Raw genomic sequence first — 13,928 nt, 5'->3', positions numbered from 1 at the left:
CTTCCTTTCTTTCTTTCTTTCTTTCTTTCTTTCTTTCTTTCTTTCTTTCTTTCTTCCTTTCTCTCTCTCTCTCTCTCTCCCTCTCCCTCTCTCTCCCTCTCTCTCCCTCTCCAATTTTAGTTCCCTGATTGCTTGTGTACCTTTCTGTCTCTTGGTAAAATATCATTTACTAATGTTTTCCCTTGTACTATTTAGAATTTAGTTTATATCCAAGATAGCTTTGTCTTTTTCTTCTACTTCTTTGTTTTTTATCATTTGTCCTCTAGTTGTTTCCCATTTTGTCCATCTCTATTTTTAGCTTCTGATTTTTTTATTCTCAAGGTGCTTTTATTCAGCTCTGCAAATCTTTTTTGAGAATTATATCTAATTCTACTTATTACACTTTTCTTATACATTATGTATTTTGGTTTGGCAATATTTTCATCAGGAAGATGTTCTTATTCTTTTCCTTTTATTCCCTGTAGTAGCACTTTGTTAATTTAGGCTGGTATAGTTTATGCATCTTTTTTTTCTTAGTTTTAGAGTTATTTGAAAGAGCTCCCTCTTCAGCTAGTGTGAAATGTACAGTGTTTTTGCTTTATCTTGTTTTCTTTAAAGAGTGTATGTGTGTATGGGAGAGTGAGAGTGAGAGAGAGTTTGAGAGAGAAGAAAAAAGTTGTGTCCAGCAATTTTTCTTACTTTTTTGTCCTGAACATCCCTAGATTACATCACCAGCATGACACGTTTTACCTCTTTTTCACTTTCTACATAATATCATTATTCCTTCCTTCATTTTTTTCATTTTATGCTCCCTTCATTTTTAACATTTTTCCTTTAGAAGAAATTAACATTATATACTTTTAAGTCTATTTCCTATAATTAGTTCACTATCACAGCACTATTCTCTTTTCATATTTTTATATTAAGGATGGATTTAATCTTTCTGACAATTGTTTTAGACCAGTCCTAAGTTCTCATCTGTTCCTCACTTCTGTTCTCTATTTTTAAAATACACTTTCAAAACAAACCTAAACTTGAAACAAGAGGTAGTTCTGACTGGATTTAGTCTGTATTTGTCTGGTTACAGAGTATATGAAATTTTGTAACATCTTCTGTTTTCTTGTTATTCTGCAGGTCTAGGTTTTCTGTAGTTTTCTAGTTCATTTTATTAATCTGGACTTTTAATGTAAGTGTCCATGATTATCCTCAGATGCCTCAATGTGATTTGGAAGTTTTTACTTTAGAAAATTCACAAAATGAACCTTAAAGTGTAAAATTTTTATTTTTAATCTTTGTTTTCCAGTTTGATTTTGAAGGTATGGATAGGCAAAGCAATAAAATTTACTCAATAAGCCATGCTTGGTTGGTAAAATGGCAAATGTTTTGTTACCTGCAGATTTATCCCAATTTCAAAAATAAGTGATACATGAAAATTAGTGTTAATAATTTCTTAAGTATTCGAGTTATAAAAAGTAAGATCCAGTCTCTATTCAGTGACTCTTCCACGTGTATCTAAATAAAACATAGTCTGTTTCATGCAGATGAAAATTTAAATACCTTCTGAAAATTGGCAGTTAAGGTATAAGAGATTTAGGTAATAACTAGCAGGGTATATGGGGCTCTAGACTAAATGGCAAACACCTGCCTGTCCTAAAGGCATTCTATTTTACATTTTGTCTCCATTTAAAAGCAGTCTAATAAAGTAGTAATACACTCAGGCCCTGGATCTAAATCTGCTGGGTTCACATTCCAATTTTGACACTACATATGGTATATGACATTAGACAAGTCCATTTGTCTCTTTAGAACTTGATTTCATTATCCATAAAAAGTAATATTGCAAAGATTGTTGTCATTATTAAATAACTTAATACATGTAAATATTTAAAACAGAACCTGGTGTGGCTGTTCCATCAGTGCAGGTTTTCTGGTTGTGGTGGTGGTGATGATAATGATGCTGTTACCACTTGTTCATTTACAAGGCCCATACTCCTGTGGAACACAGATCTTTTGGGGGACCTTGGGGGAAGAAAGAGTAAAAGGAAAAAATCTTTATAACTGTTTTCTCTGTTCTGGTCACTGTGTTTGCAGGCACCAGATACAAGTTCAAGATTTCTAATATCTACTCTCAAAAGTTTCCAACTCTTTTCCCATTTTCGCATTTAGATCCTTTCCCAATTCCCCACACAATTATTTCACAGCTTCACTTCTTCGAGTCTGAAGATCCATACTTTACCACCTCTCAGCAAACTGTTAGAGCTGATAAGAGCAAAGCTGAAAATGTGGCTTAATATGAGGGTCAAATGGGACCTGTTAAATGAGCCCCAAATGAGGCAGATTCACACACCCAGTCAGGTAGGACTGCACTCGGCAGGCCTCCTTACGCTGTTTGAAGAGGCCACCACTAGAGAAGAAGTGGCGAGCTTATGCTCTTTGCAAGCAGCTAAGTCTCAAGAGGAAGAAAGCCAAGTGGAGCCAGCCATGCTGACTCATTCTTCCCAAATTGTGCAGACTCCACATTTTCTGGGGCAGAGTAAGGAAAGGAGCGCAGAGTGAGTCCAGGCCTTACATTAATGGAACTCCCTTCACCAGGAAGGAGTCAGAGATGAGGGTGGGAGGCCTATCCTAGCAGCAAATCTGTAATTCCCTTCACTTAACCTCAACTACAGCTCTAGTAGGATGGCAGAACTGTCTGTGCCAAGGCTTGGTTTTATGTTTGACTCTGGCTCTGTTAAGATGGGCCCACGAGATGAATCTGAATCTGCTGATGGGACGTCACTAGTATATCTGTCTATCTATCTATCCATCCATCTATCTATCTTGCAATAAAGTGGAAGGCCTAGGGGTTCATGGGGTGGAGGAAATAAGAGAAGACTGGCCACCTGAATTAGAGAGTACATGAAGCAGGCCTTAAAGCCCATGAGAGGTTACTTAATGATTTCCTTCAAGTTGTCCACACTGTGGGAATGCCTTCAAGGAAGAAGCAGTGTCTTCGGAATGAAGTTAGTAAGCAGAGTTTTGCAGCAAATGAGAGTAAAATTAGACATAGAGTTTAACTTCTCTGATGTGCCTGAGAAATGCCAGGTGAGAAAAGGTTGAATGTTTTGGGATGTACAATAATAAAGAGCTTATATGTTTTCTGTTTTGGTTACAGCAATCACCTGTGGACACCCAGGCAACCCTGTCAACGGCCTCACTCAAGGCAACCAGTTTAACCTCAATGATGTGGTCAAGTTTGTATGCAACCCTGGATATGTGGCCGAGGGGGCAGCTCGGTCCCAGTGTCTGGCCAGTGGTCAGTGGAGTGACATACTGCCCACCTGTAGAAGTGAGTCCCCCCTTCCTCTCCCACTTCACCCCCAGCACCTCCTCTGTCTGTGATTCTGAAATTAAGAGAAGCCCGTTTATCCACTGGCATCATTGTGGTTCTGACAGAGGAGACTGAGGGTAGAGCAAGGGCACAAAGCAGAACTTTGCCATCCCCACACCTGCATTAAATTTTCTCTTGGTCATATAAAGAAATTGAAACTTAGTTTAACTCTCAAAACAAAAGTGGGGAAAAAAACTTCTTTTCATTTCAAAAAGTAAATAACAACATTATCATATAAAGCCCTTTCATTTTTTTTTCTTTTTAAGTTAGCTCTTTTTAGCCCATTCAGATATGCTGTATTTCAGGCATTCTTCCATTCACATTGTGTTTCATGCAGTCATTCCCATACATTGTGTCTTATAAAATTAAGCACCATTGATCGATGCCCACTATTACCCCGTCTTTGGACTTTTATCCACATCTTACTAGTTAGCCTTCTATTTGTATAATAATGGTCTTAGGTCATTTGTACTTATGAGACTGAGTTAGTTCACTCAGGATAATGCTCTCTATCCTCTCTCGTGTTGTATTTTTTTAATCATCGATCCTGAGTGCTGCATAGTGTTCCATCATAAAGCCCCATTCTAGATATACAAGAATAAGCAGGAAGGTTACCATGAAAAATACAAAGAAGAGTCTAAGGTTTGGATTGAAGGGAGAGGGAAAGAGGCAGAAAGGAAACTAAATACTCAAGAGGCAGACTGGCTAGTAGATTATCACGGCCCTCTAGAAACAATTTAGGAAAGAGCTGCTAAAGCTTTTACGGGCTCTTCACAGCAGTCAAGGACAATTCATGCTCTCCACCCCTCACTGGTGATGGTCTGGCCAACTAACAGGCATTCAGGTGTGGCTGCTGTTGGGTGCCATCAAGTCAACAATGATTCATAGCGAACCTGCAAACAACAAATCTGAGCCCGGCCCCATCTTGCACAATCATCATGATCTCTGTCCTACCCAAGCTCGTTATGATAGTTGCTGTGCCCACCCATCTTGTTGAGGGGGCTTCCTCTCTTTCACTAACCCTCTCTTCTTACCTCCAAGGACTGATTCATCTTGACCGTATGTCCAGAATAAGTGAGACGAAATTATCACTGTCTTTGCCTCTAAAGAACACTCTGGTTGTACTTCCTTTAAAACAGATGTTTGTTTTTTTGGTAGTTCATCACAACCAAAGGCATGACTTCTTCATCGATCATCCATAATCATTGTCCAGCTTTCAGAAACATAGGAGGCAACTGGAAATCCATGGCTTGGATCAGACACATCCTAGTCTTTAAACTGTCATCCTTGCTCTTTAGAACTTTTGAAAAGTTCTTGACAACAGATTTCCCCAATGCAACATGTCTTTTGATTTCTTGACTGCTGATACCATGGGTATTGGTTGTGGATCCAAGAAAAATGAAACTGTTGATAACTTTAAACTTTTCTTTTTATAGCATGATATTGCCTATTGATCCAGTGGTAAGGATTTTTCTTTTCTTGATACTGAGATGTAATCTATATTGAAGCCTTCAGTCATCAGTCTTTTGCAGAAGCATTTCAAGTCCCTTTCACTTTTAGTGCAGCAAGTGTTTTAAGTGCTCTTCTCTTTTGGTAATGCAGCTTGTTGAGAAATCTCCCTCCAATCCTGATGCCACATACTTCTTCATAAAGTCTAGTTTTTCAAATGATTTGCTCAGCATGCAGATTGAATAGGTAAGGAAAAAAGATAAATGCCTTACGCACGTCTTCCCTGATTGTAAACTGTGCTGTGTTACTACCATTCTTCTCAATGTAGACCTAATTTGCTATGATCCACACAATCAAATTTCTTTGCATAATCAATACAACACAAGTAAATATCTTTCTGGTATTCTCTGCTTTCAGCCAAAATCCATCTGGCATCTGCTATGATAACCCTTATGCCACAGCCTCTTCTGAATCCAGCTTGAATTTCTAGCAGTTCTCTGTCAGTTTTTAATTTAATTTAATTTAATCCAATCAGAATTTGAATCTAAATTCAAAAAAATTAATCCAACTATTTCTTATAATATACAGCAAGATTTTGCTTGCACGTCACATTAGTGATATTGTTGTTATGTGCTGTTGAGTTGCCTGCAACTCATAGCAACCCTATGTATGACAGCTCTGAAGCCTGACTTGTGAGCCAGTCTCACTGAATGCAACACACCAAACCCCATTGCCCCAGATACTGTGTCAATCCATCTTATCTGGGGTCTTAATCTCCTGTGCTGTCCCTTCACCCTTCCAAGCATGCTGTCCTTCTCCAAGAACCAGTCCCTCCTGGCCAAGTGCCCAAAGTATGTGAGACAGAGCTTCAGAATCCACGCCTCAAAGGAGAAACTTGTTCACCCTCTCCAAGACAAGCCTCTGTTTTCTTGATGGTCCGTGGTATGTTTGAGACTCTTCTCCAGCAACACAACTCAAAGGCATCAATTCTTCTGTCATTCTTAGTCATTGTCAAGCTCTCTGATGTACAGAAAATTGTGAAGACCATGGCCTGGATGAGGCCCACCTTAGTCTCTAGACTGATGACATCATTGCTTCTGAGTACTTTGGAGAGGTCCCGGCCATTAGATTTTCCCAGTGCAATTCATCTTTTCCTGGATGCTGGTGCCAGGACTATTGATTGTGGAGCCAAGCAAGCTGAAATTGTTAATAACCTCAATCTCTTTTTCCATGTTGTTCAATAATTTCCATGTCTTGTTGGATCACCGTTTTGGGGAATGGGAACAAATATGAATCTCTTAGAGTCAGTTGACCAGGGAGCTATCTTCAAAATTTCCTGACACAGGAAATTGGTGAGCATGTCTAGTGCTGCATTCCATCAGTTCCTGGGACCTCATTTTTTTGCCCATGCCTTCAGTGTAGCTTGGACTTTTTTCTTCAGTACTATTGATTCTTGATTATGTGCTATTTCCTGAAATGGTTCAGTGTCTACCAATTCTTTTTAGTACAGTAACTGTGTATATTCCTTCCATCTTCTTTTGATACTTCCTACATCAATCAAGATTTTGCCCATAGGATCCTCTGTACTGCTACCTGAGGCTTCAATTTGTTCTTCAGTTCTTTCAGTGTCAGAGATGCTAAGCATATTCTTCCCTTTTGATTTTCTAACTCTAGCTCCTTACATATTTTATTAAAAAATGTATTCTGTCTTCTCAAACTATCCCTTGAAATCATCTGTTCATCTCTTTTAACTCAGTATTCCTTTCCCTTGTTTTGGTTTCTTTTTGTTCCAATGCAAATTTCCAAATCTGTTCTATCATCCCCTTTGGTCTATTTTTCCTCTCAGTCTTTGTAATGCTTTTTAACTTCCTTCATGAATGATGTCCTTAATGTCATTCCACAACTCATCAGCCTTTGATTGTTAGTGCTCAGTGTATCAAATCTATTCTTAAGTTGGTTTTTAAATTCAGTTGGAATAATCTGGAAGTCATATTTTGGTTCTTGTGGGCTTCTTTTCATTTTGAACTTGCATATGAGTCGTTGATGGTCTGTTCCACAGCCAGTCCCTGGCCTGGTTTTCACTGCTAACACTGGGCTTCTGCAATGTATCTTTCCATGAAATTAGTCAATGGATTCTTTTTTTTTCCCCCTCACTAGTTTATTTAAAAAATTCAAATACATTGTTTTTCAAGCCAGATTCTTCCAATTTCCCTCACCCCCACACCCATCAAACTGTCCAGCCCCATGATTAATCCCTTCTCCCCTCGCCTCCCTCTGCTTCCCCCTCCCGCCCTTGGATCTTCATGCTCATTCTACAGTAATGGTTTTATACAATATTTATCTTTGTGGGACTTAGTTCACTCAGCATAATGCTGTCCAGTCCCTCCCAAGAGAAAATAATTTACAAAATCATTACTTTTATATGCTGCATAGTATTCCATTGTATGAATGTACAGAGTCCATCAGGTGAAGTCCATTTATAGTTTGTTGGGTTTTTTTTTAAAAAAGTATTTACAATCAATAAATCATTCACTGTAAAAAAAAGTTCTATCAATCTCCGGCCTTATTTCTGTTACCAAAACCATATTTTCCATCTACCAGTTCTTTTTTTTTTTAAATTTTTTTAATTGAGATTTTAATGAAAGTTTCTACAGAACTTGGATTTCCACTAATTTGTTGTTGCACATTTTCCTCTCTGCCCACCCCGCCAGTTTGCTTTCTTTTTTCTTTGAAAAAAAAAAAATTCTATTATTGTTGTACAACCCCTGTCTTTACTATGCAGCTCTTATTCTAGACTCTTGTCATGCAAGAAATACCTAATCATATATTCCTTTTAAGCAGTTCTATTTCTCATCTGTGTCAGTGTACATTATTTATCCCCTCTTTTCTTAGTTTTCCCCTAACCCTCATGTCAGTCCTGTTTCATAATAGTAGCATTGTACGGTATTTTTCCTTTTCTGACTGAGATAGTTCATTCAGCAATGTCCTTCAGAGTCACGCATTTTGTATAATATTTTATTAGTTCCTTGTTTTTCAGTACCACATAGTATTCCATTGTGTGAATATACCACAGCTTCTCTAGCCATTTGTTTGTTGATGGGTGCTTGGATTGTTTTCTTCTTGCTATTGTGAACAACACAGCAATAAACATGAGTGTGCATATATCTGTTTGGGTGGCAGTTCTGATTTCCTTAGGGTATATTCCCAGTAGTAGAATTTCTGGGTCAAATGATATTTCTATTTTCTACTTTTTGAGAAAGCCTCATGCTGCCTTCCATCCGTAGTGTTTGCGCCATTTTATACTCCCCAACTACCAGTTCTTTGTTGCCAGTGTTTGTGTTCTGGTCACCAATTATTATTAATGCATTTTGATTGAATGTTCCATCAATTTCAGACTGCAAAAGTTGATTAAAATCCATGATTTCTTCCTCTTTGGCTTTCTTGGTTGGTACATATATTTGAATAATGTTTGTATTAACAGGACTGCCTTGTATGTGTATGGATACTATCAATCACAGCATTGAACTTCTGGATAGTCTACGGCTATACCACCCTGAACATGCCCAGTCTCATCTGTACTTCAGGATAGATCTAGAAATGCAACACCATTCCTCTGCAGTTTGTCATTTCCAGCATAGTAGATCACATGATTACTTGATTCAAAATGGCTAATACTAGTCCATCTCAGCTCACTAGTTCATATGATGTTAGTCTTTTTTGTGAAAAAATAAATCTCTGTTTCATTTTTGACACCTTCCAAGTTTCCTAAGTTCCTTCCAGGACAAAATGTTGTTGTGTTATTGTTGTTTATATGTGGCATTGAGTCACCTGCTGTACAACAGTTCTGAACCCTGTCCTCTCCTGAGCCAGTCTCACTGACTCTGACATACCTATCCCTGTTACCCATTACTGTATCAATCCATCTCGTCCAGGGTCTTCCTCTGCTGCGCTGTCCATGTACTCTTCGGAGCATGATGTCTTTCTCCGAAGAATGGTCCCTCCTGGCCATAAGCCCAAAGTATGTGAGATAAAGCTTCAAAATCCTTGCTTCCAAGGAAAAACCAGCCCTAAAATAACATTGTGTGTGCGCTTGCATACGCATGGAGGGGTGAACGGGTATTGTGATATTAATGAAAGTTAACAGAAAGGTTGGGTTTTCATTCATTCGTTCATTCATTGTTGCACATTTTCCATTCTCTCCCTCTCTTCTCCCTCCCCGAGTCCACTTTGTAAAGCATCTCTTGTTCTGGATTGTTATCTCATCTCTTAATATTTAAAGACACCACTTTGAGTGAGAGGAGGTTCTAGAGAACCCAGCAACACTTGCCATAACCTTGTCTTCTGCCTACCTTCTTTCATCTATTCAGGCAGAAAACAATGAAGACCTATTTGGGAGTGTCACTATCCACATATTCCTACTCCTCCATAGGCCCTTCCACCTCTCATCTATAATCAGACACTCTTCCAAACCTTCTCCATGTAGTGTGCTTACAGGTGAGGAACCAAGTCAGGCTAAGAACCTGAGAAACACGGCCTGTGGTCCTGCTCTGTTCATCCGTTCTCTGCCTTGACAAAGTGTTCTGTCTGAAGTAAAAATCCCATCAAATCACTGCCTGTGGAAAAGCCTCCCAGATCTCCTTCACAGTCCTCGGGTAGGGCACGTTCTTCCATGTCCTCTTTTTCAGATTCATGTCTCTACTCTCTCCACCCCGAGCCCACCTTTGCACACTGAGTCCCAGCCACAAGACCTCTTTTATTCCCTCACAAGTGACCCTCAGAGCCCCATACTCCATCTTTCCTTCACTTTGTCTAGCTGACTTTTTCAACCATCAGGAGTCAGCTTAAAGGTGGTTTGTGGACAGATTTTCCTACTCCTCTACTGTTTGTATACATGCTTGCTTTGTTTCCAGAACACTCACTGCTGCCCCTATAAGTTGTTGTTGTTGTCATTGTTAGGTGCTGTTGTGTCAGGTTCGACTCATAGTGACCCAGTGAACAGGCAACCTGAAACCTGGCCTACCCTGTGTGCTCCACGTCATCTCTATCACACTAGAGCCCATTGCTAAAGTTACAGAGTCACTCCATCTCATTGGAGGTCGTCTTCTCCTTTGCTGATCTTCCATCTTTCCAAGCATGAGGACCCTTTCCAAGGAATAGCCTCACCTAGCTACATGTCCAAAGTATGAAAGACTAAGCTTCATCATCCTTGCCTCTGAGTAGCACTTTGGCCACATCCTTTCCAGGACATATCTGTTTTTTTGGCAGTCCATGGGATGGTCAGTACTCTTCTCCAGCAATACAACGCAAAGATATCAATAACTCTTCTCTTCCTTATTCATTGTCCAGTTCTGTGGTGCATAGCAGGTGATTGAAGATACCATGGCCTGAATCAGGCACACTTTAGCCTTCAGACTGACATCATTGCTCTTTAGTATTTTGGAGAGGCCCCGGATAGCAGACTTGTCCAGTGCAATATGTCTCCTGATTTCCTGACCGCTAGTACCAAGAGTGTTGATTGTTGATCCAAGCAAGATCAAATCATTGATAGCTTCAGTTTTCTCTTTCTATTATGATGTTGGGGCTTGGCCGGTAAAGATCTTTGTCTTCTTGATGTTGAGAGGTAATCCATATCGAAGACTGTAGTCTTTGATTTTCTGCAGCAAGCGTTTCATATCCTCCTCACTTTCAGAAAGCAAAGCTGTGTATGTGATGCAAGTTGCTGATGAGATTTCCTACAATTCTGATGCCACACTCCTCTTCATAGGGTCCAGCTTCTTGAATTATTTGCTCAGCATACAGATTGAATAGATATGGAAAAAAGATATAACCCTGACACACACCCTTCCTGATCTTAAACCATGCAGGATTCCCTTGCTCTGTACACACAACAGCTTCTTGGTGTAGGTATAGAGTCCTCATGAGCACAGTTCTGGGATTCCCATTCTTCTTATTGTGAGCCATAATTTGTTATAATCCATATAGTCAAAGATACTGAAGTAAAAGAGCTGAATAGAAGATTTCAGAGGGCAGCTCAGGAGGATAAAGCAAAATATTACAACAAAAAGTGCAGGGAGCTGGAGCCAGAAAATAAAAAGGAAAGAACTTGCTTAGCAATTCTCAATCTGAAACAACTGAAAAATAAATTCACACTTCAGGCACTGAAAGATGCTGTGGGCAAAATCTTGAATGATCCAGGAAGCATCAAGAGAAGATGGAAGGAATACACAGACTCTCTGTACCAAAAAGAATTGGTTGACACAGCAAAATTTTAGGAAGTACCATATGAACAAGAAGAGCCAAAGGTGACGTTCCAGGTGCACTGAAAGGCAAACAATAAGGCCCCAGGAATCGATAGAATACTAATTGACGTGTTTGAAGTGACAGACGCAACCCTGGATGGGCTCACCATTTTATGCCAGGAAATTTGGAGGACAGCTGCCTGGCCAACTGACTGGAAGAGATCTGTGTTTGTCTGCATTCCCAAGAAATGTGATCCAACAGAATGTGGAAAGTGTCAAACAATATCATTAATATCTCATGCAAGCAAAATATTGTTGAAGATTTTAAAAAAAAAGCAACTACAACAGTACATTGACAGGAAACTACCAGAAGTACAAGCTGGTTTTAGAAGAGGCCATGGCACCAAGGATATCATTGCTAATGTCATATGGACCCTGGCTGAAAGCAGAGAATATCAGAAGAATTTATATTTGTGTTTTATTGACTATGCAAAGGCCCCACCAGAGCACTTATCAAATAGAATAGCTCCAAAGCACAAATGTCTGGAGATTTTTTTTTATTATAACAACTGGAGAATTACTGTTGTTATCTACTGGGTAGAGGCCAAGGATGCTACTAAACATCCTGCAATGCACAGTACTGTCCCCCAACAACAAAGATGAATCCCAAATGTCAGTAGAGCCATGGTGGAGAAACTGCTCAACTGCTAAATTATGTGATATATATACTTTGTTCCTAGTACAAAATCTGACACAGTGTATTTCTCAGTAAATACTGAGTGCTACTTGTCTTGTGACCCCAGCCTCTGTAAGACCTAGTTTACTTAGGCCTCAAAGACAGAACTACTCCTTGCCTTTTCTTAAATGAGTGTGGGGGTCTGGTAAGATAATGGATGTGAAAGTATTTTGCAAGCAAAGACACACTTCATGGCATATTAAGAATTTCTTGTGTTAGGTGCTGGCTGGTCAAGTACAACTCATAGAAACCTCATGAACACACCTGAGCCCTGTCCTGTCCTACACCATCTTTCTCCTCCTCGACATGCTTCAGCTCATTGTAGCAGTATCAGGCTGTCTCGCTGAGGGTCTTCCTCTCCTTTGCTGACCCTCCTCCACCTTTCCAAGCATGATGTCCCTTTTCAAAGACTAGTGTCTCCTAACAACATGTCCAAAGTCATTACAAAATCTCACTCTGGTTTTGAGTTAAATTACTTTAGCGTTATCACATCAAAGTTAACCTTAAAAAGTAATCTTTTCCCTCCTAAGATACTGTTCTTTCCCTGAAATACATAAAAAAAATTATTCAAAGTTTCACAAAGAGCTCGATCCTTGTTTACCTCAAATGAATCACTTTTGCAATTAAGTCAGAAACTTTGCTAGGGGGGAACTAGGTATTGGAACTAAAGAGATTACACATTCCTACCCTCGTGGCACTCACATATTCTAATAAATCATAATCTACTCTACTCATTGTCATCAAGTCGGAGCCAACTCATCACTGTTCCTCCAGCACATTTTCAGGAGACTCTAAACTACAAGGGAGGAGAATGTCCATCTTGCTTGTAAGGAGCTGATGGTTTATTCAAACCTCCACAAAGAGTTAGGAGCACAACTCACTGTGGATTTGACCACCAGAACTCCCTAACCAGTCTGGTAAAACCAGCAACAGAGTCTGTGAGGGGACCATTGGGGAGGAAGAGGTTACTCAGGCTGGAAGGAGAAGGGAAGAGGCAGAGGAGAGGTGGTAGGAAGCTCAAGATTAGCTCACCTTCCCAGGCAAAATCTGCTTTATCTAGTGTTGTCTAGAAATGTTGCATGACTGACTGAACTGGTGAATTCTCATTTAAAAACTTAAGAAAATCCTCAGCACCCAGCTTCTGCCTCTAATTGACTTTCTCCATTGCAGTCATCAACTGTACGGATCCGGGGCACCAAGAGAACAGCGCTCGCCAAGTCCATGCCAGTGGCCCGCACAGGTTCAGCTATGGTACCACGGTGTCCTACCAGTGCAACCACGGCTTCTACCTCCTGGGAACCCCGGTGCTCAGCTGCCAGGGTGATGGCACATGGGACCGCCCCCGCCCCCAGTGTCTCTGTAAGTAGTTTTTATTCATGCACCATCAGGCATAACGTTCCCATCTTCGTTCCTGATTTTACTAATTTGAGTCTTCTATTTATCTTGGTCAGTTTCATTGATCTTTTTAAAAGAATATACTTTGGTGTGATTGATTTTTTTTTTGGTCTTGCTTTCTATACTTTCTATTTTACTTAGAGAGGGAGCACTGATGGCTTAGTGATAAGAAATTGCACTGCCAACCCAAAGGTATGCTGTTCAAATCCACCAACTGCTCCACACGAGAAAGATAGGCATTCTCGTTCCTTGAGATTTACTGCCTCTGAAAACCCTCTGGAGGGTTAGCTATAAGTCAGTTCTGATACTTGTTTTGCTCTTCTTTTTCTAGTTCTTTAAAGTGTACAGTTAGGTTATTGATTTGAGATTCTTTTTAAAAAAACTTTTTTGTGATTTTAATGAATGTTTACAGAAAAGTTGGATTTTTCAGCCATTCATTGGCACACATTTTTCTCCTTCCCCCGAGTTTACTTTTTTAAAAAAATGTTCATTCATTATTGCACAATTTCCTCCCTCCCCCTACTCACCCGTCCCCCAGCCCACTTTGAAATATATCTCTTATTCTAAACTTATTCTCATAAAAATAATACCTAATCATATATCCCTTTTAAGTAGTTCTTTCCTTCATCTGTTCCAATGCAGTGTTCACTATCTATCCCCTCTTTTCCTAGTTTGCCTCTAACCCCCCATGTCTGCCCTGTTTTATAACAATAACATTATACAGTATTTGTTCTTTTGTGACTGAGATATTTTACTCAGC

At 39.6% G+C, this 13,928-nt stretch overlaps 1 protein-coding gene across 1 annotated transcript in view; it reads left to right on the top strand.

The window, feature by feature from the left end:
- CSMD2 (CUB and Sushi multiple domains 2) overlaps positions 1 to 13,928 on the top strand; it is a 972,861-nt gene that overhangs the window by 907,604 nt on the left and 51,329 nt on the right. The window contains 2 exon segments of the mRNA XM_006886423.1: positions 3,134 to 3,307; positions 12,944 to 13,132. Of these exon segments, the coding sequence (XP_006886485.1) occupies positions 3,134 to 3,307; positions 12,944 to 13,132 (363 nt within the window).

This window comes from Elephantulus edwardii, unplaced genomic scaffold (genome assembly GCF_000299155.1).
Source record: "Elephantulus edwardii isolate Elephantulus edwardi_28Jun2011 unplaced genomic scaffold, EleEdw1.0 scaffold00049, whole genome shotgun sequence".
In the NCBI taxonomy this organism is placed as follows: domain Eukaryota; kingdom Metazoa; phylum Chordata; class Mammalia; order Macroscelidea; family Macroscelididae; genus Elephantulus; species Elephantulus edwardii.
The sequence above is the reverse complement of the archived record's forward strand: the minus strand, read 5'-3'. Positions and strand labels throughout refer to the sequence as shown.